The sequence below is a fragment of the Delphinus delphis genome, chromosome 2 (genome assembly GCF_949987515.2).
Source record: "Delphinus delphis chromosome 2, mDelDel1.2, whole genome shotgun sequence".
NCBI classification, from domain to species: domain Eukaryota; kingdom Metazoa; phylum Chordata; class Mammalia; order Artiodactyla; family Delphinidae; genus Delphinus; species Delphinus delphis.
In genome coordinates, this window is record NC_082684.1 from 33,193,855 (window position 1) to 33,219,472 (window position 25,618).

General features: G+C 49.6%; 1 protein-coding gene across 1 annotated transcript in view; it reads right to left on the reverse strand.

Annotated features, from left to right (window-relative positions):
• Nucleotides 1–17,203, reverse strand: part of GALNT16 (polypeptide N-acetylgalactosaminyltransferase 16) — a 102,711-nt gene extending 85,508 nt beyond the window's left edge. Inside the window, exon 1 of the mRNA XM_060003400.1 lies at nucleotides 16,835–17,203. Coding sequence (XP_059859383.1) covers nucleotides 16,835–17,011 — 177 coding nt within the window. The 5' untranslated portion in view covers nucleotides 17,012–17,203. The remainder of the gene's footprint in view (nucleotides 1–16,834) is intronic.
• Nucleotides 17,204–25,618: the final 8,415 nt, after the last annotated feature.

Here is a 25,618-nt window from a genome sequence, read left to right on the forward strand (position 1 = left end):
AAGAGAAATTAAGGAAACACTCCCCTTGACCACTGCAATTAAAGGAATAAAAAACCTAGGAATAAATCTACCTAGCGAGACAAAAGACCTGCATGAAGAAAACTATAAGACACTGTTGAAAGAAATAAAAGATGATACAAACAGATGGAGAGATATACCATGGTTTTGGATTGGAAGAATCAACGTTGTGAAAATGACTATACTACCCAAAGCAGTCTACAGATTCAATGCAATCCCTATCAAATTACCAATGGCATTTTTTACAGAACTAGAACCAAAAATCTTAAAATTTGTATGGAGACACAGAAAACCCTGAATAGCCAAAGCCGTCTTGAAGGAAAAAAATGGAGCTGGAGGAATCAGACTCCCTGACTTCAGACTATACTACAAAGCTACAGTAATCAAGACAATATGATACTGGCACAAAAACAGAAATATAGATCAATGGAACAGGATAGAAAGCCCAGAGATAAACCCACACATCTACGGTCAACTAATCTATGACAAAGGAGGCAAGGATATACAATGGAGAAAAGACAGTCTCTTCAATAAGTGGTGCTGGGAAAACTGGACAGCTACATGTAAAAGAATGAAATTAGAACACTCCCTAACACTATACACAAAAATAAACTCAAAATGGATTAGAGACCTAAATGTAAGACCAGACACTATAAAACTCTTAGAGGAAAACATAGGAAGAACACTTTGACATAAATCACAGCAGGATCTTTTTTGATCCCCCTCCTAGAGTAATGGAAATAAAAACAAAAATAAACAAATGGGACCTAATGAAACGTAAAAGCTTTTACAAAGCAAAGGAAACTACAAACAAGAGAAAAAGACAACGCTCAGAATGGGAGAAAATATTTGCTAATGAATCAATGGACAAAGGATTAATCTTGACAATATATAAACAGCTCATGCAGCTCAATATTAAAAAAACACAGCGGAATCCAAAAATGGGCAGAAAACCTAAATAGACATTTCTCCAAAGAAGACATGCAGATGGCCAAGAAGCACATGAAAAGCTGCTCAACATCACTAATCATTAGAGAAATGCAAATCAAAACTACAATGAGGTATCACCTCACAGCAGTTAGAATGGGCATCATCAGACAATCTACAAACAACAAATGCTGGAGAGGGTGTGGAGAGAAGGGAACCCTCTTCCACTGTTGGTGGGAATGTAAACTGATACAGCCACTGTGGAGAACAGTATGGAGGTTCCTGAAAAAACTAAAAATAGAATTACCATATGACCCAGCAATCCCACTACTGGGCATATACCCAGAGAAAACCATAATTCAAAAAGATACATGCACCCCAATGTTCACTGTAGCACTATTTTCGATAGCCAGGTCATGGAAGCAACCTAAATTCCCATCAACAGACGAATGGATAAAGAAGATGTGGTACATATATACAATGGAATATTACTCAGCCATAAAAAGGGATGTAATTTGGTCATTTGTAGAGACATGCATGGATCTAGAGACTGTCATACAGAGTGAAATAAGTCAGAAAAAGAAAAACAAATATCGTATATTAATGCATATATGTGGAAGCTAGAAAAATGGTACAGATGAACTCATTTGCAGGGCAGAAATTGCAACACAGATGTAGAGAACAAACGTATAGACACCAAGGGGGGAAAGTGGCAGGGGTTGGGGGTGTGTGTGATGAACTGGGAGATTGGGATTGACATATATACACTAATAGGTATACAATGGATAACTAATAAGAACCTGCTGTATAAAAAAATAAATAAAATAAAATCCAAAAATTAAAACAAAAACAAAACAACGAAAAGGAAGGAAATTCTGACATATGCTGTAAAGTGGAGGAACCTTGAGGACACTATGCTAAGTGGAATAAGCCAGTCTCAAAAAGACAAGTACTGTATGATTCCACTTACAGGAGGTACCTAGAGGAGGCACATTCACTGAGGCAGAAAGTAGAATGGTGCTTTCCAAGGGCTGGCAGGAATAGAGAGCTAGTGTTTAATGGGTGCGGAGTTTGAGTTTACGATGATGAAAGTGTTCTGGAGATGGATGGTGGTGACACTTGCACAACAGTGTGAATGTACTTAATGCCACTGTGTACATTTTTAAATGGTTTATATGGTAAAGTTTATGTTATGTGTATTTTACTGCAATTAAACATAGGAAAATAAGAAGAAGAAATCAATATTAGGCATCAATACTGCCATTTCTGTTACCCAGGGAAAGCGGCACGCCTGGGAGTAAAAGTGGACCATCCTAGGCTGAGCTCTCCTGTAGTCAGTGAGACTTGGGAACAGAACGAATGCTCGGCTCAGGGTGGAATCCCAGGGTCTTCCCCCGCCCACCCAGTCTCATTGTTGACCTACCCCGCACCCCCCATTCCAGGCTACAACCTTAGAAAATGACCTGGAATTGGGCAAAGCATACCATGCCTTTGCTCAGGCCACACCTCCTGCCTGATATTCCTTTCTCTCCATGTTCAGCCAGCATATGCTCATCTTTAAAGTCTTGGCCACCAGAAGCCCTAAATAGACATTTCCCCAAAGAAGACATACAGATGGCCAACAGGCACATGAAAAGATGCTCAACACTGCTAATTATTAGAGACATGCAAATCAAAACTACAATGAGAATGGCCATCATTAAAAAGTCTACAAATAACAAACGCTGGAGAGGGTGTGGAGAAAAGGGAACCCTCCAACACTGTTGGTGGGAATGTAAGTTGGTGCAGCCACTATGGAAAACAGTCTGGAGGTGTCTCAGAAAACTAAAAATAGAGTTGCCATGTGATCCAGCAATCCCACTCCTGGGCATATATCCGGACCAAACTGTAATTCAAATAGATACACGCACCCCTATGTTCATAGCAGCACTATTCACAACAGCCAAGGCATGGAAACAACCCAAGTGTCCATCGACAGATGAATGGATAAAGAAGATGTGGTGTATATATACAATGGAATACTACTCGGCCATAAAAAGATTTAAATGCCATTTGCAGCAACATGGATAGACCTAAAGATTATCATACTAAGTGAAGTAAGTCAGAAAGAAAAAGGCAAATATCGTATGATATCACTTGTATGTGAAATCTAAAATATGACACAAATGAACTTATCTACAAAACAGAAACAGACTCACAGATGTAGACTTGTGGTTGTCAAGGGGTGAGGGGGGGAGGAGGGATGGATTGGGAATTTGGGATTAGCAGATGCAAATTGTTATATATAGAATGGATAAACAAGGTCCTACTGTATAGCACAGGGAACTTTATTCAATATCCTGATATACCATAATGGAAAAGAATATAAAAAAGAATGTATATATATGTAATAAAAGTTTTTAATTGAAGTTGTCTTGTGAAATAAATAAATAAAGTCTCAGCCACATCATCACCCTCTCAGCAAGGGAGGCAAAGACTTTGCTCTACTCAGCACATGCCCTGTGATGGTACCCACAGACCTCCCCACCCTCATCAGCTCCCTTCCAAGCCCAAGCAACTAGAGAGCAGGAGCCGGGGCTCATTCACCTTTGCACCCCAACTTCTAGTTCAGTGCTTGTCACGCACTAGAAAACAAATGCCTTCCGAGTGGAAATGCACACAACATTTATTGTGCTCACCGTGGATGCTGTTTTGAGAGGTTTACGCGCAGTCACTCATCATAACAATTCAAAAAGGTAAATACTACTGTTATCTAGGGCTGGGATTAGTGTGAGAGAAGTGAGGAACTCAGGTGCAAAATGTAAAGGGGCACCAAAAAAATTCAGGAATCAACATAGATTATATTTTACTGAAATATTTTCTTTTTTTTTTTTTTGGTACGCGGGCCTCTCACTGTTGTGGCCTCTCCCGTTGCGGAGCACAGGCTCTGGACGCGCAGGCTCAGCCACCATGGCTCACGGGCCCAGCCGCTCTGCGGCATGTGGGATCCTCCCGGACCAGGGCACGAACCCGTGTCCCCCGCATCGGCAGGCGGACTCTCAACCACTGCACCACCAGGGAAGCCCTGAAATATTTTCTTAAATCAAATATTAAAATTTTAAAGACAGGATCCAGCCCTGCACTTACAGCGCTCACCTCACTCACCTCACCCTAATCCCAGCCCTATCAGATTATGTCTTTATTTTTTGATATTTTATTCAACAACTCCATTTCCAGGTATTTATCTAAGGAATTAATCAAGGCTATGTGTAAAGATTTACCTGCAAGGATATTCATTGTTGTGTTGTTCACGAAAATAAAAAACAGGAGAACATTTGGTTGAACCATATGAAACTGCGAACATTTGACTATTTTTCATCTAAAAAGAACAGTTTCATATTGTTCAGTCTAATGTAAATATCCATCATTTATGAACTGTGATTATATAATCTATGGAACATTCACCCACTGAAATTCTAGGCAGCCGTTAAAAAATATTTGGAAGAAGACAATGACATAGAAAGGTGACATAGAAAGATAAAGTGTTATATGAAAAGAACCAGGTACAAAGCAGGATAAAATGTATGATTTCACTAAGAAAAATCCACCAAAAAAGATCTGAATTGATTATTCACCAAAATGTTAATAGTGGTAAGCCTGAATGGTGGGTTTTAGGGTGATTTTTCAGGTCCTTTTTGATTTCCCATCTCTTGTATATTAAACATGTACCATGTCCAAAGGGAGAAAAAAGAACATTCCTCTGCACATCTGACTCAATACAAGGCTCATCCCTGCTTCTTCAAAGTGGTCAATGTCTTAAAGCATATCTTTCTTTTTATTTACTTATTTAGGCTGCGCCGGGTCTTAGTTGTGGCACGCGGGATCTTTTAGTTGCAGCATGCAGAATTCTTAGTTGCAGCATGCAGACTTCTTAGTTGCAGCATGCATGTGGGATCTACTTCCCCGACCAGGAATTGAACCCAGTCCCCCTGCATTGGGAGTGCGGAGTCTTACCCATCGGACCACAAGGAAGTCCCAAAGCATGTGCTTTAAGTGGAGAAAATCTCTCGGATAAGGCAGCTTCATCAATGCAGGATCAGTAAATACAATGTACATGTTCTACAGTCCCCTTACTTGCCCTTTACAGACATGGCTAATCAACTGCCTGTTTCCCACTCAGTCTGGATGCAGCTTCAGAATCCTTCTCACCACAGTGCTCCAGGACACCACTTCCACAGGTTCTGAGGTGGCAGTAGAGCTGAGACCTATTTGTCATTCTGGCTCTAACAGGACAAAGACAAAACACCAAAAGCAACAGACTGGAACTAATCCCTCTAGTTTCCAAGGGAGTAAAAACGCTCCCTGCCTCCACTGCTCTTACCTCTCCTCCAAAACCGATTTTCATCACAGCAAGAGTTTAGAAGGGACTTTTTTTTTTCAATTATACCTCAATTTTATTTTTATTTGAATTTTTGAATTTATTTTACTTTTTTTTTTTTTTTTTCTGTGGTACGTGGGCTCTCACTGTTGTGGCCTCTCCCGTTGCGGAGCACAGGCTCCAGACGCGCAGGCTCAGTGGCCATGGCTCACGGGCCCAGCCGCTCCACGGCATGTGGGATCTTCCCGGACCGGGGCACAAACCCGTGTTCCCTGCATCGGCAGGCGGACTCTCAACCACTGCGCCACCAGGGAAGCCCTATTTTACTTATTTTTTATACAGCAGGTTTTTATTAATTATCTATTTTATACATATTAGTGTATATATATCAATCCCAATCTCCCAGTTCATCCCACCACCACCACCCTGCCCCGCCACTTTCCCCTCTTGGTGTCCATACGTTTGTTCTTTATATCTGTATCTCTATTTCTGCCTTGCAAACTGGTTCATCTGTACCATTTTTCTAGATCCATATATATGTGTTAATATACAATATTTGTTTTTCTCTTTCTGATTTACTTCACTCTGTATGACAGTCTCTAGATCCATCCACGTCTCTACAAATGACCCAATTTCATCCCTTTTTATGGCTGAGTAATATTCCATTGTATATATGTACCACATCTTCTTTATCCATTCGTCTGTCAGTGGGCATTTAGGTTGCTTCCATGACCTGGCTATCGAAAATAGTGCTGCAGTGAACATTGGGGTGCATGTGTCTTTTTGAATTACGGTTTTCTCTGGGTATATGCCCAGTAGTGGGATTGCTGGGTCATATGGGAATTCTATTTTTAGTTTTTTCAGGAACCTCCATACTGTTTTCAGGAGCCTCCATACTGTTCTCCACAATTTACATTCCCACCAACAGTGCAAGAGGGTTCCCTTTTCTCCACACCCTCTCCAGAATTTGTTGTTTGTAGATTTTCTGATGATGCCCATTCTAACTGGTGTGAGCTGATACCTCATTGTAGTTTTGATTTGCATTTCTCTAATGATTAGTGATGTTGAGCAGCTTTTCATGTGCTTCTTGGCCATCTGTATGTCTAGAAGGGACTTTATGTATTTGTTTGTTTGTTTGGGTTTATTTATTTATTTTTGTCTGCTTTTGGTTCTTCGTTGCTGTGCACGGCTTTCTCTAGTTGTGGCGAGCAGGGGCTACTCTTCATTGCAGTGTGCAGGCTTCTCACTGCAGTGGCTTCCCTTGTTGTGGAGCATGTGCTCTAGGTGTGGGTGCTCAGTAGTTGTGGCTTGCGGGCTTAGTTGCTCCGCGGCATGTGGGATCTTCCCAGACCAGGGCTCAAACCCGTGTCCCCTGCATTGGCAGGCAGATTCTTAACCACTGCGCCACCAGGGAAGCCCTAGAAGGGACTTTAAAAAGAGAAGACACTGAAAGAAAACATTGACCTTGGTTTTAATGATGGTATAAGGATGAGGGCCCAGACTGGGAGGTGTCTGTGCCCATAGATAATGGTGAATTAGGAACTAAAGACTCAGCAGCAGCTGGATCAGAAAGTACTCATCCTGAAGTCAAGGTAAGCTAGGAACACAGCCACATTCTTTAGTTTATATATAACCTTCTGCTGACAACCTCATAGCGCTTTAGAAAGGGGTCGTGAACACATGTAAGGACGAGCGACGTCTGAAGAAACAGGATACAAGCCACATATATAATTTTAAAATTTCTAGTGGCCACATTAAAAAAAGGAAAAAAACAGGTAAAATTAATTTTAATAATATATTTTATTTAGCCCAATATATCCAAATATTATTTCAACACAGAATATAAAAAATATTAGTAAAGTATTTTAATTCTTTTTTGTACTAAGTCTCTGAAATCCAGTATGTACTTTACACTCATAGCACATTTCTTTCTTTCTTTCTTTCTTTTTTAAATTATTTTTTGGCTGCTTTGGTTCTTCATTGCCGCGTGCAGGCTTTCTCTAGTTGAGGCGAGAGGGGGCTACTCTTCACTGCGGTGCAGGGGCTTCTCATTGCGGTGGCTTCTCTTGTTGCGGAGTACAGGCTCTAGGCGCGTGGGCTTCAGTAGTTGCAGCACTTGGGCTCAGCAGTTGTGTCTTTCGGGCTCTAGAGCGCAGGCTCAGTAGTTGTGGAGCACGGGCTCAGTTGCTCCGCAGCATGTGGGATCCCCCTGGAACCAGGGATTGAACCCGTGTCCCCTGCATTGGCAGGTGGTCTCCCAACCAGTGCGCCACCAGGGAAGTCTGCACATTTCAATTAAGATACTAAATTTTTGGGACTTCCCTGGTGACACAGTGGGTAAAACTCTGCGCTCCCAATGCAGGAGGCCGGGTTTGATCCCTGGTCAGGGAACTAGATCCCACATGCATGCCCCAAGTAAGAGTTCGCATGCCACAACTAAGGAGCCCATGAAGCCGCAACTAAGGAGCCCACAAAGCTGCAACTAAGGAGCCCACCTATTGCAACAAAGACCCAGTGCAACCAAATAAATAAATATTTTAAAAATCAAATTAAAAACAAGATACTAAATTTTCACCCGAAATATTTTATCTATATTGAGATTTCATAAAATTTACAGCTGAAAATGTAGATTCCATATACTGAAGTTCTTCTAAACACTCCTAGAAGTTTTCCAATAACTGAAATGGGTGTCTGCTTTTAAATTTAAATCAATTAAAATTAAATAAAGTAAACATTCAGTTTCTTCTGTTGCACTAGCCACGTTTCAAGCACCCAATAGCCACATGGGGCTGGTGGCTGCTGACCTTGGTCAGTGCAGGTCTGGACCCTGCAGGGCTCTCCCTACCTGTGGGCAGCTGCCATCTCCCATCAGAGCCCCTGTGACTATGTTCAGGGAACCCATGGCCTGGCTCTTCTGAACACTCCTGCTCAGGTGTGGGCCTCACAACCGGTTTCATTCTCTGACCAGGCCCTTTCTTACTCTCTCAGCTTGGCTTGCTCTCAGCTGTGTCCCAGCACAGGTGTTCAGATCTCCCAGGCTCCATGCTCTGCAGTTCTTGGGCTAGTCCACCCCAACCTGGCTCTGTGCCCCTGCCCAGGTGTGGTTCAGGGACCCTGCTTGGCTGGAAGGGTTGTCTAGGTGATGCTGTGTTTCTGCTTTGCAAAAAACCAGGGGTGGGCAATTTGGGGGTTCATCCAGGGGCAAGTCATTTCCTTTTGGTGTTTTGGGAGAAGGCCCTTGCCATTTTCATGCCCATACAAGGTGGCACCAAGATGGTACTAAAACGTTACTATGGGCACCTCTGCTCCTATCTGGAATCCCTCTTGGCCTGTGGCTCCAGAAGGTCCTCCATCGCCTTCCCTGGTCCCTGTAGGGTGCGCTCTGTCCCTTGGTTCCCTTTCTTCCTCTGGCCTCTTGGGCTGGTGAACTATCTGGGGGCTGTGGCTCAGTCCTACCACTTTACTCCTTCAAGCCACCAGCACCACAGCAGACATCACTAATCAATCACAGTTTCTTTCTCCTTGAGCCTCAGGCTGGGCTCTACCCCAAACGCTGGGATGATGCCTCCAGCCTCCCATACCCCCCGCCAGCTGTCCCCCAGCACCCAGTAAGGGATTTCACAGGAAGGGGAAAAGATGGCTTCCAAGCAAAGAATCTGGTCGCAGACTTATGAGGCAGCAGAAGCTAAGCCCCCTGGAACTGACTTGGCCACTTTGGAAGGCAACATAGGTTCCCTCTGGCATCAAGGCCAGACCCTCTTGAAATTAAAGACCTTGAAATGTCAGAAGCCCTCCCCAGCAGTTAGTTTAAAGAAGCTAAAAGCCGGAGCTGCTGTAAGAAGATAAAGGGATGGAAATCTGAAGTCTGAAAAGCGGTGTCTAAAAGCGCTTGACTTACAGGGCTTTGGGACTGAAGGTGTGTGACCTGAACCACAAAAATAGAATGGCTGCAGCTTGCCGGCCACATGAAGCCCCATCATACCAGTCTCCCGGGCACTGGGAAATCCACGAAACATCAGTGCACATGGCCTCAGACAGGCCCAGGCAGAGCCCACTTCCAGAAAGCAGCCCCTCTCACCCACCTCCTGCCTGAACAAAAAGCTGTGTGGGTTCGTTGATTCTGCCAGGCCTCAGGTGTCCACCCAGGCATAGGTGCCCACCTCCCTGTCTGCGGGAAGGCCCTGGATGCTTCAGCCTCCAGGGTCTGTTTGTACAGAAGAGGGCAGGAAAGGGCAAGAATTCCAAGTTCCTGCATTGCCAGAAAACATCTTTTCCGGAGTCCCGAATGCACCTGAAGAGAACACGATGAACCAGACGAAGAAACAAAGGGGTGCTGGATCAGGTACCAGCGCACAGAGGAATTCTCCTTCCTGCACAAAACTCTCCCCAAGAGCAGCCTCCCGTCCTGCCCTACTGCAACATTTCAACAAGGGCTCCATTATCTTTTGTCTTTTAAATCTCTTCAGGCACTAGCACCCTCTGTCCCCCCTCACCAGCCTCCTCTCTCTCTCTCTCTCTCTCTCTCTCTCTCTCTCACACACACACACACACACACACACACACACACACACACACACACGACACACAAGTACCTCACTGATCTCACATTGTGGGGAAATGAAGTGTTCCAGCCATAGAACATTTTTCAAAGAACCTAGTTACCTCTTTAAGAACCAACACTTACTAATATATCTGACGACACTGCTGGAAATCTTTCTGAACTGAATGACATAAGCTCCCTGACATCCCAAGCCAGTACACTGAATGTAATTGATCACTTCCTGATGACTCAGGAACATGTTTCTGAGCCCATCTTTGCCATGATCTACAAGGCCTGATGATCTGGGCTTTCACCTTGGGCCACTTTTACCCTTGCTTACCCTGTAGAGATAGTTGCCCTGGGCTTTGGCTGTCTGGTACACTCTCTCCCTAGATGTCTGCATGGCTCACTCTTTTCATTCATGCTGCAGCTCAAACACCATCTTATCCAACAAGCCTTTTCTGGCCATCCTTCTCTCATCTTTCTGTCCCCTTTTGCCACTTTATTTTATTTTCATAGCGTTTGCCATCACCTAACACATTGTATAGTATATCTATTTATGGTCTGTCTCCCCGACTAGGATGTGAGCTCTTTGAGAGCAGGGATTTTGCCTGTTTTGTTATCCCCAGAGCCTATAACAGTCCTGGCACAGTAGGTACTCAGTAAATAATTGTCAAGTGAAGGAATAAACGATGCCTTCAGCACTTCTGACCAGTGTGTACCTGTGGGAGGAGGGCTGCTCCAACCTCACATGGCTGGTTGGTCCTTTGCTGTCACCTGTCACTTCTCAGTGTATCAGCAGCTCCTAGCTCTGCCCTCATCTTGCTTCTTTTAATCTGCTGTATATGTAACCTATGAAAACCTGAAGGTTACCAGGAGATGGACAACCTTCTGAACTCCTTAAACTGATTTTTACAAAAAGTGTGGATTTCGGGGACTTCCCTGGCAGTCCAGTGGTTAAGACTGTGAGCTTCTACTGCAGAGGGTATGGGTTCGATGTCTGGTCGAGAAACTAAGATCCCACATGCCTCGCAATGAGGCCAAAAAAAGCGGATTTCTAGGCTGTGGCCTAATTCCATGCCTGTCTTCTGAATAAAGTCCAAGAGCTTGAGACTATGAATTCTCTACTCAGGGGTCTTTGCAGATTGTTGCAAAGTCCTTCTGGTCTTCCCGGATTGTTGCGAGTCTGAAGTCCACCCAGAGACACTCCTGCACATGTGTCTGCATGCCTCCCAGACACGCACAAATACAATGGAATTCTCCTTCAGCAGAAGGCGAGCTGCGTCCCTCCATCAGACAGTGTTTCAAGAGAAGAGAGCGGGGTGGGCTTGGTACAGTTTATTCCTTATGAGAACTGGTTTCATGCTCTTCTGAACACAAGTGGTCTGGTCTTTGTACACCTCACCCCCGGCCCTATTCTCCTTAATCCAAGCACCATCAGACCACGAGCCCTGGCCTGGGGCCACCTCACCTTTGCAGGAATGGGTCCAAAAGGTCAAAGTTGGTTTGAGCTGGGAGGGACCTTGGAGATCCTCTAGTTCAACCCTCATCTGACAGATGAGGAAACTAAGACCCCGAGAGTGGAAGTGACTCACTTATGGAAACACAGCCCCTTGAGAGTAGGGTTGAGCCTGGAAGAGGGATCACTTGGCCTTCATTCTGCATCCTCTTTCTATCCCTTCACCTCCTCATCCCTGGTAGCCAACATCCGTTTCCATCCTGAGCCGTTTCCTTCTGCCTGGACCTGGCCTAGCTAGGGCCTGGGTGAATCGCAACGTCAGGGCCCACAATTTGGAGCATGTTAAGAGATGTGGTCACCGCCCCCCCCCCCCCAACCCCTGTGCTCTGAGACAGTGTTGTCTTCATCTGCACGGAGCCACACCTCACTTCATGGAATGGCAAGGAAGTGGCACTGGTGCCCTTAGGCTAAACTTGCAGCTCTTCCTAATAGGTCCAGAAAAGTGGAAAGGCCATACCTGGGGCAGACTTGCCTCGGTGTCTCCCCAGCTGTGGCCTGAGCCTTATCTTGCCTACAGAGTATAATGATGGCCCCCTCTGTCCCCAAACACCCCTTGTCTGCCACTCCTACCGGTTCTGAAATGTTCACAGAAGTCCTCCGGTGGCCTTACTGTCTCTAACCAGATACTGGCAAAGGGTGTGGCTGAAATTCAGGGTGTTGGGGAGCCAGGCAGGCCTGGGCTTCAGTCTCCTCCATAAACACAGCTCAGGGGCACTGCCAGCCGGCACCGCCCTGGAAAGCAATGGGCAAGGCCCCGGGACGCAGGACAGGCCACCTGGAAACTCTCCCCAGGCTGGATGAGGGAAATAGAAGTGGTATATGGGAAGGTCAGACTCAAGGGGCCTCAGGTGGGTGGAAAACCTTTGTGGGCCTCGTTCTGGGGAGCAGGAAAGAGCCTGAGACCAGCACTTCCGGCTTTGCAGCCTTGCCTCTGACCAGCCTTGGCCCCCTCTCCTTCCCTGTTTGGCAGCTCCAAAGGAACAGGGAGGGGACAGCACTGTGGCAGTTATGGGTTTCTTTTTCATCACCCTCCTCCCTGGCCTCAGTGTGTTCAGCCAGCCTTGCTTCCCAGGGCGCCAGGTCTCTTGCAGTATAATAATTGGGCCCTATTTCAGACTCGGTTACAGAGCTGTCTAACATCTTCCGAGACAGTCAGGACCACGGGCCTTTTTCTCCTCCTCCCACTGCTGCTGGAAGAAAGCGCTGACCTGGCCACAGGGAGTGTGAAGAGAAACCCTGGCCAGCCTTTGGACCATTCCTGTGACAGTCAGCTCAGTGAGAAAGTGTTGCTTCTGGTAAAAACAAATCTCTCTCCCTGCAACTTTTACCCGCTAGCCACAGTTCCATTCCTTGGAACGGGATGGGAAACCAAGCTCTTTCAGTTCAGACATTTTGGCAAAGGGAACTGGGGGTGTCTGTGGGGCAAAGAGAACTGGGCACCTACACAAATTAAATATAATTTAATTTATATTTATTTTAATTGAAGCCTCTGCTCTCAGAGAACAGTGCTGGAAAAGCCATCTTCTTTGTTCCCTTCTACTAGGTAAGTGGGGATCCCTGTGCAGCCTCAGGGGTTACTACAGGACCAACTCTGGACAGGGGTATCCCTCAGCTAGCCACAAATCTCACAACACCATTCAAAAGAACTCTCTTAAAGCCATTTATTTGCTTCTAGAAAGGAAGCTATCATCAGCTTACCCAAGGATCAACACACCTAACAAACCATTTCACCCAAATTTATTTATTTATTTGGCCACACCGTGAGGCTTGTGGGCTCTTAGTTCCCCAACCAGGGATCGAACCCATGCCCTGCGCAGTGAAAGCGCAGAGTCCTAACCACTGGACCACCAGGGAATTTCCCTCACCCAAATTTAACATATAAAATACCCAAGGTCCAGAGATGTAAGTTTTTGTCCATGCTCACTCAGCAGTATCCCAACTGTAGGATAAAAAACTCCAGTTTAGGAAAACTCTTGCCTAAAACGTTCATGGTTTCAAATAGGAGACGTTGCAAATGAGTACACCTATCCTGAAAATACCCACAATGGACAGTCTTTTAAAAATATGTCTGTAAAGTGAAATTCCATGTAACACCTTCGCATCCCACCCATGCCTATTAGAGAATTAGCATATGGAAAACCAAACCAACCACAAATGTTCTTCCCGACTGTGAGTCCTAAAGGCTGAAGGCCAGCTGTGTCTGCTCCACTTCCTGCTTTGGATGCAGTCCAGAGCCAGTGAGCATCAATGTAGATTCAAGTGGATACCCCCACATCCACTGCCTTGCCCATACGTACAGCATGGAAAAATCACAAACCCTGCCACATCATAGCAGCCATTTATGGATGAAGTCCGTATCTCCCTTTAGTTTTACAGATTCTATAACCAATTTTTCACATCAAAATTTATGACACATGGGCTGACAACAGGGCAGAATATTAAAAATTAGGACCTCCCTGAGATATCTGGGCCATACGGTTGCCATGCCGACACCCTGCAATGCCAAACAATTGTCTCCAAGGTCCAGAAACAACTTGGCTGGCTTGGAATCACCCAGACATTGTGAAGACGGAGCTGCCTCCTGGCCCAGGCTGTTATGCAGACCCTCCCTTTTCCAGCTCAGCTCTCTGATTCCCCAGGGGAGTGATGATGATGCTTGTCTGAATTTTCTCAGCCTCTGTCAGCCGGACTAGCCACATCATTCCCTAAGAATCTGAAAATCCACATGCAGCGCATTCTGGTCCAACTAGACAGAGACGTGTTCTGGAATGGCAAGAAGACCAGTGAGAGGTTAACCACAGATTTCAAAGAGAAATTAAATCTTCAGCTGCACCTGCCCCTTTTAAGTTGAACAAAGGGTTTACCTCCCAGAGAAGCTGAACACACATTCCCCTGGCTCTCTAGTTATAGTCAGCTGGAGCTGGAATAAAGTATTAGTGGGATATGAAGCTTGGATCATTGCTCCCAGAGTTGGGCAGAAATCCTACTTCACTCGTGTAACAATACTTATTAAGTCTTGCTGTGCTCATCAAGGTGGGGATGCAAGAAGCTTCCTGCATTGTCCCTGCACGATAGCTTGCATTCAATGAGGAGACAGGCCGATGACTGGAAGTCCCACTGAAGCGAAATACCCCGAATATGGGAATACAATGCAAGGCTGTGTCAAAAGCAGGGTGTGACTGGGGATCAATGCCTATGGAACAGACATTCAGGGCTTAAAGCCTAAGAACAACGAGGGAGTTGGCTATGCCCCGAGTGGCCAGAGAAGGCTCGCGGCTCACTCCCAGGAACTTCCACTCTCCCTCTCTTCCTGCACCTCCATTCCTGGCTCGCCGATACTCCTTCACACTTTAAACTCACTCGGCTTCCAGTTCACAGCCCTCTTCTAATCTGCAGTAAGTCAAACCCCATGGGAACAGGGAGAGGGCCGAGAGGATGTTCACTGCAGCCCCCATGACCTGCCATTGCCACCACTCAAAACGAGTGTCGCCCACCTCCAGCAATGCCCCCCCAAGCCCCCGGCACCATTCCCAGGCTCTCAGTCTGAGTGGCTTTCCCGGATTCTGAAGCAGAGGCACCTGTGATGAGACCAGCCTCAGGCTTTGAGCAGCAGTTAGTATCTCTGTGCTCTTCCCTTCCATTCCCCCTCCTCTCTCCCCTCCTCCTCTTCCAGCTCAGACCCTCCTTCCATCACGTCACCACAGAGAAGGACAGAACATCTGGGCAGCCTGCCTCTTCCCTGCCACTCCAGGCCCGCCTACCCTGGACCAGAGCTGGCCCTCTCAGAACGTAAGAACAGGGCAGCTTGGATGAGTCCCTGCTGTGGGAGCTCCCTGGGGGTATGGGGCCACTCCTGGTTTGCCCAGTTCCAACTTGAATCTGTCCACCTAGATCCCAACATTCTGGGGTCTTTAACACAGGAGGCTTTCCCTCATCAGCCCTTCCGTCCAAACATCCACAAGTGCTTTGGAAACAGTGTCTTAGTGGCAGGGACCCTCAGCCCAGAAGGGAACACTCCACCTAATCAGGCTCACCCCCAGAGAGCTCAACCAGACGGGGATCTGGCAATGGGGGAGTGGGGCTGGGGAAAACCCACAAACCCCAAGGTCTCCTCAGGCAAAGCCTGGAAATATGGTTCTTTTGCAGGGGATTTTCACTTCTTTCCGGGTAGGTAACAAGAAAGGGAATCTAGGGCAGGATGGGACTACGAGAGCACTTCCACGCCTACAACTGCCACTACAAACAACACACCGTATTCCTGGGGCTCAGCTGCCTTGGCACAAAGATCTCAGAGTCTACTCCACACAAGTCTTTGCCCTCCTGACCCTGCGCCTCTCCAGGAGCTCCTCACCCCTGCCTCCCCAGACCCAGATCTTTCAGAATGGCCACCCTGCTCCACTCCCCCACCCTCAACCCCTCACTCTGCTCTCCTTCTTTCCGGCCCCCGCCGGCCAGGCTGCACCGGGCCCAGCAGTCTGTCCTGCGAGTCGGGTCGCCCAAGAGTCTCGCCCACCATCCACCCCCATCGGAAGACTGCGGCCCGCCTGAGCGCGCCTCTCGCGGGTTCCAGAGCCTCCCGTCTCAACAGGTGCCCCTGCCACAAAGAGCCGGCTCCCGGGGCCCGGGCGGAGGCGGCGACAGGCACGCCCCAGCCCAGGTCCCCGGAGCGCCTGGGGGGCTCCCCCGCACCTCCGCCGTGCCCCGCCGCCTTGGTTTCCCCGCTCGCATTGACATCGCGGGGCTGACCTCGTGAGAGGCAATCTCCGAGCCTGGGCGCAGACACTGCTAGTTAGCGCGTCGTGATGGACTGGTGTTGGGGCGTGAGACGCCTTCAGGACAAGACCTTTCCCCGACCCGAAGAACCCCGGGGGTGATAGTGGGGAGTCCTCCGTGCCCCCCAAAAACCAGGTTCAAGTTGACCCGGACTGAGAAGGGAGCTCAAAGTCCAGCAAGTCCCTAGCGACCCTGCCTCACCCAGCGCACCCACCCCATGTCCTTTGCCCCCGAGGGGCTGAAGTGGGGTGCGCACAACCACCTACGCGCTTAGCAGCGTGTGGTTCCCACTGCCGGCTCGCCGCGCGCAAGGTCCAGCCGCCTTCGGGGGCGGATGAGACGCGGACAACCCCTAGTCCTCGGCCCCCGGCCCTCGGCCCTCGGCCCCCGGCCCAGGCTGCGCAGCACCCAGAGAGCCGCCACGTTCCCAGTCGCGCGTGCACGCCGGGCCCACCAAACTTGCAGTACTTTCTCCCAACCCCCACCCGTTGTCACCCTCCCTCCATCCGTGCGCCCTGGCCCCGCTAGCCCGACAGAGGTTGCCATAACAACGGACAGGAATGCTCCAACGTATACAAAGCCGGCGGGGCGCGGCGGGCACGCAGCCCCCGGCCTGGCCTCTCGCCCTCTGCTGCCGCGCGGGGCTAGGACGCGCGCCGCGGCTCCCCGGCCGGCCGCTCGGCTCGCAACGCGTACTCACAATGAGCGGGATGGTGCGGTCCTCCCGGAGCGGTTCCGGCCTCCCGCCGGCCCTCTGCGCGCCCCGGCCGCCGGAGGATGCTGCGTGGGCTCGGTTGTCCTGCCATAAGTAGTAGAAAGTGCCCAGGATCCAGGCTACGGTCAGAATGGCGATGGCATTGGCGCGGATCTTCCTCATGGTGGGCGGCTGGGCGCCCGGAGTAGGGGCCCGGGCCGGCGTGCTCTTGGAGCCGGGGCGGGGGCACTCGCAGCCTCAGCTGTTTGTTTTCGCTCGCGCCGGGCTGCTCAGTCCCGCAGAGCAGAAAAAGGAGAGAGGTGGGGGGTTGGGGGGGGGGGATAGGGAGAGACAGGAGCACGGAGCGATCCTCACGGTCCTAATGCCCTTCAGTCCGAGGCGCGCACCTCCCGCGGGCGCCCATTCATTCGCGCGCAGAGCCCGCCCCCCGCTCCAGCCCCGGCCGGCTGCGGGGCCGCTGCGCCCCGAGAGAGGAGCGTAGCGGGTGCAAAGCGGCGCCGGAGGAAGGCCCGGCGAGGCAGACGCCCGCGGCGGAATGGCGACGGGCCAGAGCCAGTCTCGGCTCCAACAGCTCGGCGACCGAGCTCCTGGCGGCTGCCCGCGCGCGGCCCTGGTCTGTCCCGCCTACCTCCACCCACCCCCGGACCGAGCGGCCCTGAGTCACCGGTTGGAGATGCGCGACCCCGGCCCGGGCCCGCGCTGCGGAGCTGCCTTTCTGGACTGCGCTCTGAACTGCGCTCTGGAACAGGGTTTAAGGTGTGTTTGGCGTGTCTTTGGAAAGGGACGGCTGGGCGGGAGGAGAGTCTGGAGTTTGCACCGGAATCCTCCGCAGCCTAGGATTCCGAGCCGCCGGAGGTCCCGCCCCGAGGAGGGATTGGAAGCTGGTGCACTTGACATTCGAAGAGAGCGAAGGGGAAGAGACGCTGTTTCATAGCCAGTGAAAGGAGAATGGGGGTACAACCACCCCCCCTCTTCCGTTGGCCTGGGGCTCCCAGCTTTCATGATGCTTCTTTCCACCCCGCCTCGTTGTCCCCTGGACAACCCTGGGGTATTATCATCACCATTTCATCAGGAAGAAGGGAGGCGGCCAGAGAGGCTGGAAGATTCGCTGGAGACCACACGACTAATTAGTGGGCAGAGCCCAGTCTAGAAACCACCTCTCCGTCTGACACTTTGAACAAAGTGCAAAACACCGTGTTGAGAGACACGGACACAGAAATCATTGAGATTGTGCCCCAGCCCTGGTGGCACTGAGAATCTGATGTGAACTACTCTCACTCCGGGCAGAAGGGAAGGTGGGCTAAATTAGTTCTAGGAGATCAGCACAGTGTCAGGGACAGAACAGACACTCAGATGTGAAATAAACAAACTAAGCAGGGATCACAGAGGAAAAATATTGTATTGCGAGGTGGTCTTAGGGGGAGGCTTCTCACAGAAGGTAGATAACTCCTTTGAATAAATTCTTAAGAGGCAGGAAAGGGAGAACAGGGCAGGATGTGCTGCGTGAACAGCATGAGCAAAGGTCCAGAGGATGAAAGTGCTTGATGTTTTCAAGGAAGAGATCTACCTGGCGGTGCCACGGCCCAGGATGCTGGGAAGTTATTGGTGGGAGTTGAAGTTGGTCAGGCTGGGCGAGTCTGGACTCAGGAAGCCCTTTCATGTGAGACACAGGGTTGTCAGGCTGTTTGCATCCTGCTGGTACTCCTGGGCACTGGCTCATCTGAAGGACCACATTAGGTCCTGGCCTCTGAATGAAGCTACCTCGGGAATCAGGCAGATGGTGAGGTCACAGTTCATGCTTTCCCCCAACCACCCCCATCAGCATTTCCCTGTTTCTCCAGCACTCAGGAGTGAAGCACTTTTGTAATAGCTGCTCAGTACACTTCGGTTGGAGTGAAGTGAATTGAAGGAAGAAAACCTGAATGGGTTTTTTGCTGCAGAAAAGTCATTGTTTTAACTGCAATACCCTTTCCTCACTCAGAAGACTAACCACGAGGACAAGTCCAAAAATGGCCCTACCAAGAAAGTGACCCTAGAAAGAAGGGGACACGTAAAAGAGGGCCTCACAAAGAAATCTATAAGAATAGCGGGGCGGGCTTCCCTGGTGGCGCAGTGGTTGAGAGTCCGCCTGCCGATGCAGGGGACACAGGTTCGTGCCCCGGTCCGGGAAGATCCCACATGCCGCGGAGCGACTGGGCCCGTGAGCCATGGCCGCTGAGCCTGCGCGTCCGGAGCCTGTGCTCTGCAACGGGAGAGGCCACAACAGTCAGAGGCCCACGTACCGCAAAAAAAGAAGAATATCAGGGAATCTGAGGCATGAGCTGCGTGGCAGTCAGGAGCAATAGGAGATGGTGTGGAGATGCAGGCCAGCCTTGCTCTCCCAGGTCTCCCTTGCCTGGGGAGTTTAATTAGACTGCAGTAGGGAACCAGGATTCATTTCCATAGACCACGATAACCCCTGTCAAGCCACTGGCTTGTTTCTGCAGCAATCATGGGGCAGACCCAGTGGTCATGTCCTCTGTGGGAAGCTAGGGAGACTTGCTCCTTAGGAATCAGGCCCCACAGCCATCTCTAGATGACGAGGAAACGTAAGGGCACTGCCCTTCTGGTGTCCCTACCCCCATACAGGCTCTCAGGTCAGCCAGGTGGGAAGACCTGGGGAATGACCCTTTGTTGATATAGGCTGCTTCTCTCATCCCAGCCTGGTCTATTAGGTCTAGCTGCCTTTGGTCTTGAAAGAACCAGGTGAGAGAACGTGGGATCCAAAGACATCACATCAACCCATAGTGAGAGGCTCCAAAGTCACCCCTAGGCATGGAGGATGAAGCTGGACCATGCCAAACCGAAATCAGGCTGATGGGTTACTGATGGCTCCAGAAGGAGGGCTCCATGAGGAGAGGGAGGGAAGAAGGAGCTGGAACTTGGCAAGTTTCTACAAGTCTTACCCCTTATTCCTCAGGGCTCAGTGGTGAGGATGCTGTACATCTGCACCAAATTGTCACCGCCAGGTAGCTCTGTCTCAGAGAGAAGTCTTCTCTACTCACCCCCCACCACAAAGAGAAACCCCCCAAAACCCCTAGGAGTGTAGCCTTTCTGGAAGGTGTTAGACTTCATAGCTAGCCCTTCCTTAAATGAGCACAATAAACTTCCCTGGGTGTGGGTGGTGGAGGTAAGGTGGCAGGTGATTACCTCGCTCACTGGACTCACAGAAATTTGATATAGACAGAGGCTGAGTGATGGGTCTCAAGCCACAGGCACGCTGGAAGAGCTGGGAACTTGCAGCTGCCACCTCGGCTACAGCCCACGGTCATTCTTCCAGATTCTAATCCCAAAGAGGCACCGAGCTGAGCCTTAGCCCTCCCTGAGATGGATTTCGGCGTTCAGAGGTGGCTGTGAACATTGTTCCCTCTCTGGGCCTAGCTAGCAGAACCACAGAATCAAAGCAACACCTAAGAGAGGTAGTGTTGCCTAACATCATTGAACTTCGGAGCCAACAAGAGTGATAATAATAGCTACAGTTCACTGAGTACCTAGCAGGTGCCAGCTGCTGTGCTGACATCTCACACGCATTATCTCTAAAGCCCCCGCGACCTGCAGCAGAGGACGCTGAGGCTCAGTGAAGCCCTCCATCGCTGAGAGTCATACAACAGGTGGGTGGAGGGACTGGGTTCGAATCCATTTTCCGTGCCGGGCTTCTGAGGCCACTGGGCAGTCTGCAGGGTGGTAGAAGTTCTGCATGTAGGGACCTCACTTCCCTCTCTGGACCTCCGTTTTCTTTTCGGTAAAAGAAGGGTTGCCGAGAGATGACCTCCAAGGTCCCTCCAGCTGTGCCATTTTGGACTTGCAGTTGTCTCCCTTGTCACTGCTCTCAGGCACGGTCCCCTTCTCTTTCAAGCTGCTGAAGCCAGCACTCAGGTAAGCTGGGCAGAGTGCCGTGTGGCCCCGGCGCTCCCAGAGGGCCCAGGGAACTGTCTGCCCCTGTGAGTTTGATGTGTGGATCTGGGGATTGGGGTTGTTAACAGAGGGCAGAAAGGGTATAGGTCAGTGTGAAGCCCGAGCTCTGGAGCTGGACAGCCTGAATTCAAATGCTGGTTCCGTCACATATTAGAGTGGCTTGGGCAAATTCTTACTCCCTCTCTTAGCCTCGGTTTCCTCAACGGTAAAATGGGGCAGTGACAGCCCTTAACTTGCAGCATTGTTGGGAAAGGTAGGATGAAATGAAGCAAGTAAAATCCAGTGCTTGGTAACCACCGGCGTCCCCTGGAGGCCCACTCTCACAGGCAGTGCTGCTGGCTGCTGGGGTGACGGGGACTCCCGAAGGGCCCGCCAGGGCACCTGCGGGGGACTGCTCACCTGGGCCGCGAAGGAGAACAGACCCCAGACAGGCCTCTTCAGCCACACCCAAGTTCCGACAGGGATGACTGTCCTGCCCCACAGGCGCGTGGCTGCCTCTTCCAGAGCCTCTGCTCAGTGGGGCTGGGGGGGAGGGGAGAGGCAGAGTGTACGGCCGCAGCCTCTGCTGGGTGTCCATTCTCGCTGGCTTACCTTCTCGAGGCTTACCCATTACCCTCGAGACTCTGGGTCACCTCAGGAGCCTCTTGTCCTGTCTGCATCTGCAGCAGGGGTCCAGCAGGAGGCTGAAGGGAACTGATTAGACTCCCATGTCTGCTCGAAGCAAGAAAGAGGAGCCAGGGATGGTGAACAGAATGTACGTTACCATGAAACAGACACTGTGCCAATACACCATCTCAGAACACTCACGACGACCCTGTGAGGAAGGCTCCACCCTCTCTATCTCACAGATGAAGAGACGGATGGCTGCAGAGGTCACCCAGCCACCAGGTGGCAGGTATGCTACCCACTGTCCCCACTTAATGCACCAGCGTATCTAAGGAAAAGCTTTTTATAAGTCAAGTTTCTACGAACCATTATAGATCAAGTTGAGGACCTGGCTCTTTGAAAGGAACTCAGTTCTTTATTAGTCATCATTCTGTTTGTCTGAGAACCGTGGCTTTTTATATCAGTTTCTGCCCCTGGAGTATAAGCCCCATGAGGGCAGGGGTTCTTGTATGTTTTGTTCATCTGTCTCCCCAGTGCTTAGAACACTGCTTGGTGTATATAGTCCATGCTCATTGAGTATTTTTTTTAATGTAAGTTTATTGTTATTTTATTTATTTATTTTTGGCTGCACTGGGTCTTTGCTGCTGCTCGTGGGCTTTCTCTAGTTGCAGCCAGCGGGGGTTACTCTTCGTTGTGGTGCGTGAGCTTCTCATTGCAGTGGCTTCTCTTGTTGCGGAGCATGGGCTCTAGGTGCACGGGCTTCAGCAGTTGTGGCGCATGGGCTCAGTCGTTGTGGCGCACGGGCTTAGTTGCTCCACGGCATGTGGGATCTTCCCGGACCAGGGCTCGAACCCGTGTCCCCTGCATTGGCAGGCGGATTCTAAACCACTGCGCCACCAGGGAAGTCCTTCATTTAGTATTTGTTGGTGGAAGGAAGGAGGGAAGAAGATGGGCAGGGTACTCAGTGCAGCATGCATTTCTGTCTTAAGTCAAGCACCTGAGAGATGGTGCAGGACTAGAGCCCAGAGAAAGGGCGCAACTCATCTGGGTCAGTGTGGGCCGGTGTAGTGAGTAACCCAGGTTCCCTCCCAGCGCTTCCACAGGAGCAGCTGGCTGCCCCCCAACCATGGGGCCAGGAGCCAAACCCCGCTGCCCCAGATGAGGGGATGAGAAAATCCTCTGTGGTTCCACCAGAAGTCAGGGAAGGAATGACCCCAATTTGGTGAATAACTGCAGGAACTACAAACGTTATTACTGATCATGAAATGACCCAACTGCTACATTTGGGAATAATAGGATTGCAGAGTTAGAGGGCTAATTAGAAATGTGTCACATGCTTTTTCTTAACAGCAAGGAATTCCTACAAAGGAGAAATGCATAAATAAAGCCAGCTGGTCAGCAGAATTGGTCCTGGAGGCAGAGCCCTTTGCAAGGCCTACCTGACCTCCCTATCTCACTGCCTGTCTCCTTCGCCCCTTCCCCTCCTCCACAGCCTCTGTGGAGCTGAGTGGCAAAGATCCTCAGAGCAGACCAGCTGGCCCAAAATGTCAGGCCGCTGCCTGTTACATGCCTGTCTCTTGCCCTCGAATGGGAGTCCCTCTGGGCCTGGCAGCCTTCTTTTGTGTATCACCAGATTCCAGCACAGCATGGGCCATCATGGCAGCCCTCACTAAGTATCTGTGCGATGAGTAAATGAATGAATAAGTATCTAGGGCAGCAGGCTGGTTGCTACTCCCCATTCTGTCCCACTAAAATGCCACCTAGCCCACTCAGATGGTAAGCCAATGCCTGTTTGCCCATTAGGGTGGTATTTCCAGTCCCCTTCTTCCCTTTCCTTCTCGAATGCCTACCACGCCGAGCACTTCTAGCTTCCAAGAATACAAAAACGAACAAAACCTGATTCCACCGCCCGAGGAGCCCGGTAACTGATAATGGGGAAATAGGCACAGACGGTCACAAAAGGGTATAACAGAACTCTAGTCAAACACAAAGGGGACTTCATCCAAGGAAGGAGTCATCTGAGAGCTGAGTATTAAGGATAAGCAGGTGGACAAGATGTGGAAGGGCATTCTGCACAGAGGAAGAGCAAAGAAAGGAACTAACGTGTGGAAGTGTATGGGAGGGAGACCAGGAAATGGTCAGCGGGTGGTGTGTACTGGGTAGGGAGTGGTGATGGTAACGAGATTAGAGAGGTAGATGGGCCAGTTAACAGATGTCTTGTATGCTTTTGTAAGAAGTTTGGACTTATTCTGGTAAGCCACGGAGAGCCACCCAAGATTTTGTAACAGGGAATGACATGATCAGTTATAAATTTTAGTGAAGAGGCTGGAGAGTAGTGGTGGGGGATTACAATGACTTTGCAACAGTCCCAGCAAGCAGTGCTGTGAGCCTGGGTTAGGGCAGAAACACTGGAGCAGAAGAGAAAGAGGGTTAGACTCAGAGGATTTGGGGATCGGTTGGAGGCGGAGGCGAGAGAAAGGATTTGAGAATAACACGTACGTTTCTCGTGTAGGAGACAAGTACCTTGGTGTAAGGTAACCACTAACTGAAATGGGGACACAGGACGTGGAGCAGATTCGGGAGACTTGTTCAGTTGAACTTGAGTTCTCTGTGGTCTGCCAAGGAAGGGAGCTGTAAATCCAGGTCTGGTCCTCAGGTGAAGAGCAGAAGAGGCCAGTCAGGTCGAGAAGAGAAAACCAGAACACAGCTGGGGCAAAGACGCAGCTGGGAGGCTGCCCGTGTACCCAGCACCTAAGCACGGGGGAGAGGCCGTGTGTACCAGAGATCAGGACTTTTGGATCCCTTGTGTGAAGATGAAGAGACAGAACTGGCTTTTTTTTTTTTTCCCCTGCCTGTCAGATGCCCTGATTCAAGCCCTGGACCCAGGCTGTTAGACATACTTGTCTTTTTATCAAGGACCTCATCATCTCGTACATGTTAGGATGGACCTCTACACCTAGGGCCGGAACAAAATTTGGCTCAAAAATAGGTCAGGTGATAAGACCAGAGAGCATTTGAATTGAAAAGAGACCCGTGGTCCTTGTCCTGCATTTCCTTCCATCTAATGGTGCCTATAATCGAAACCTCCATTTTCCTTGAGAAACTGGGAAGTGGAAACTAAGAGAATGTTCCCAGGATTGGTATATAATTTGAAGCTCTCAGCAAGGCTGAAAATACCCATCGATATATTCTGAAGTGTAATTTCCACTCCCTTACCAGCCAAAATAATTGAAGAGGAAGAAAAAGCTGTTAATGCAGGAGGCGTGTGACATCAGATCCACTTTGCCTGGAAATTTACCATTTCAAAGCAATTGAGGGTTTCTACAGCCAATGTTTATAGTCATACGTGTCCCCTCTCACTGGAGTCACCCTCTGAAGCGATCAAAAGGCCCATCAGTCTGGCTTGGACACTGAAATTGTACACAGTGTCTGGAGCTGATGTGAAAGCAGAGAGAATTTTTAAAATCATGCTGCCGTTTTGTCAGCACATAAATCTTGGGGTGTTTCATCCTGGTAGGTGGTAGAAACAGTTGGGGCTGCCAGCGCTCCTGGGACCAGTGGTGGCAGGGCTCCGTGGTGGCCTGGCCAGGCACAACTTCTGCTCTCCCTTGGCATCCCTGTCCCCGTGTCCCTGCACAGACTGTCCTCTTCCTCTAGTCTAGGTTGGCATTTCTTTCTCTTGCCCAAAGATGCCTGCCTCTACCTGCATCCCAGTGACAGTGAGTCCAAGGGCCGCGGGTTCTTCAGCAGAGCGGGGGGTCGTGCCACCTCTCACAGCCTCTGCTGGACTCAGCAGGAGAGACAGACAATAGACTTTACGGACGTCCGTCTTCTGTCTTCTGCCAGTGCCAGTGTCTGTGTGTGTGTGTGTGTGTGTGTGTGTGTGTGCACGCACATGCTATTTTTCAGTTGGAATTGGACTTCAGGTTTTTCCTGGAATTACTGATTTCTTTCCCTATATTTGTGTCCAGTGGAGGAAATTTCTAAATCCGTGACCAAGCATTTGTCTTTCCTTCCATTTCTGAATCACATACCTTTACAAAGGCCACTACCTAAAGACAGAGCATTTAGTATGTTCTCGGGCAACTGGGATGACTAGGAGGTAGGGAACCTGGGTTTTAGTCCTAGGTGTACCATAGGCTAGCTTGGTGACCCCTTACTTATGTTTCAAATAAGATCTTTGGTACAAAAGAATTTGGAAGGTCCTTT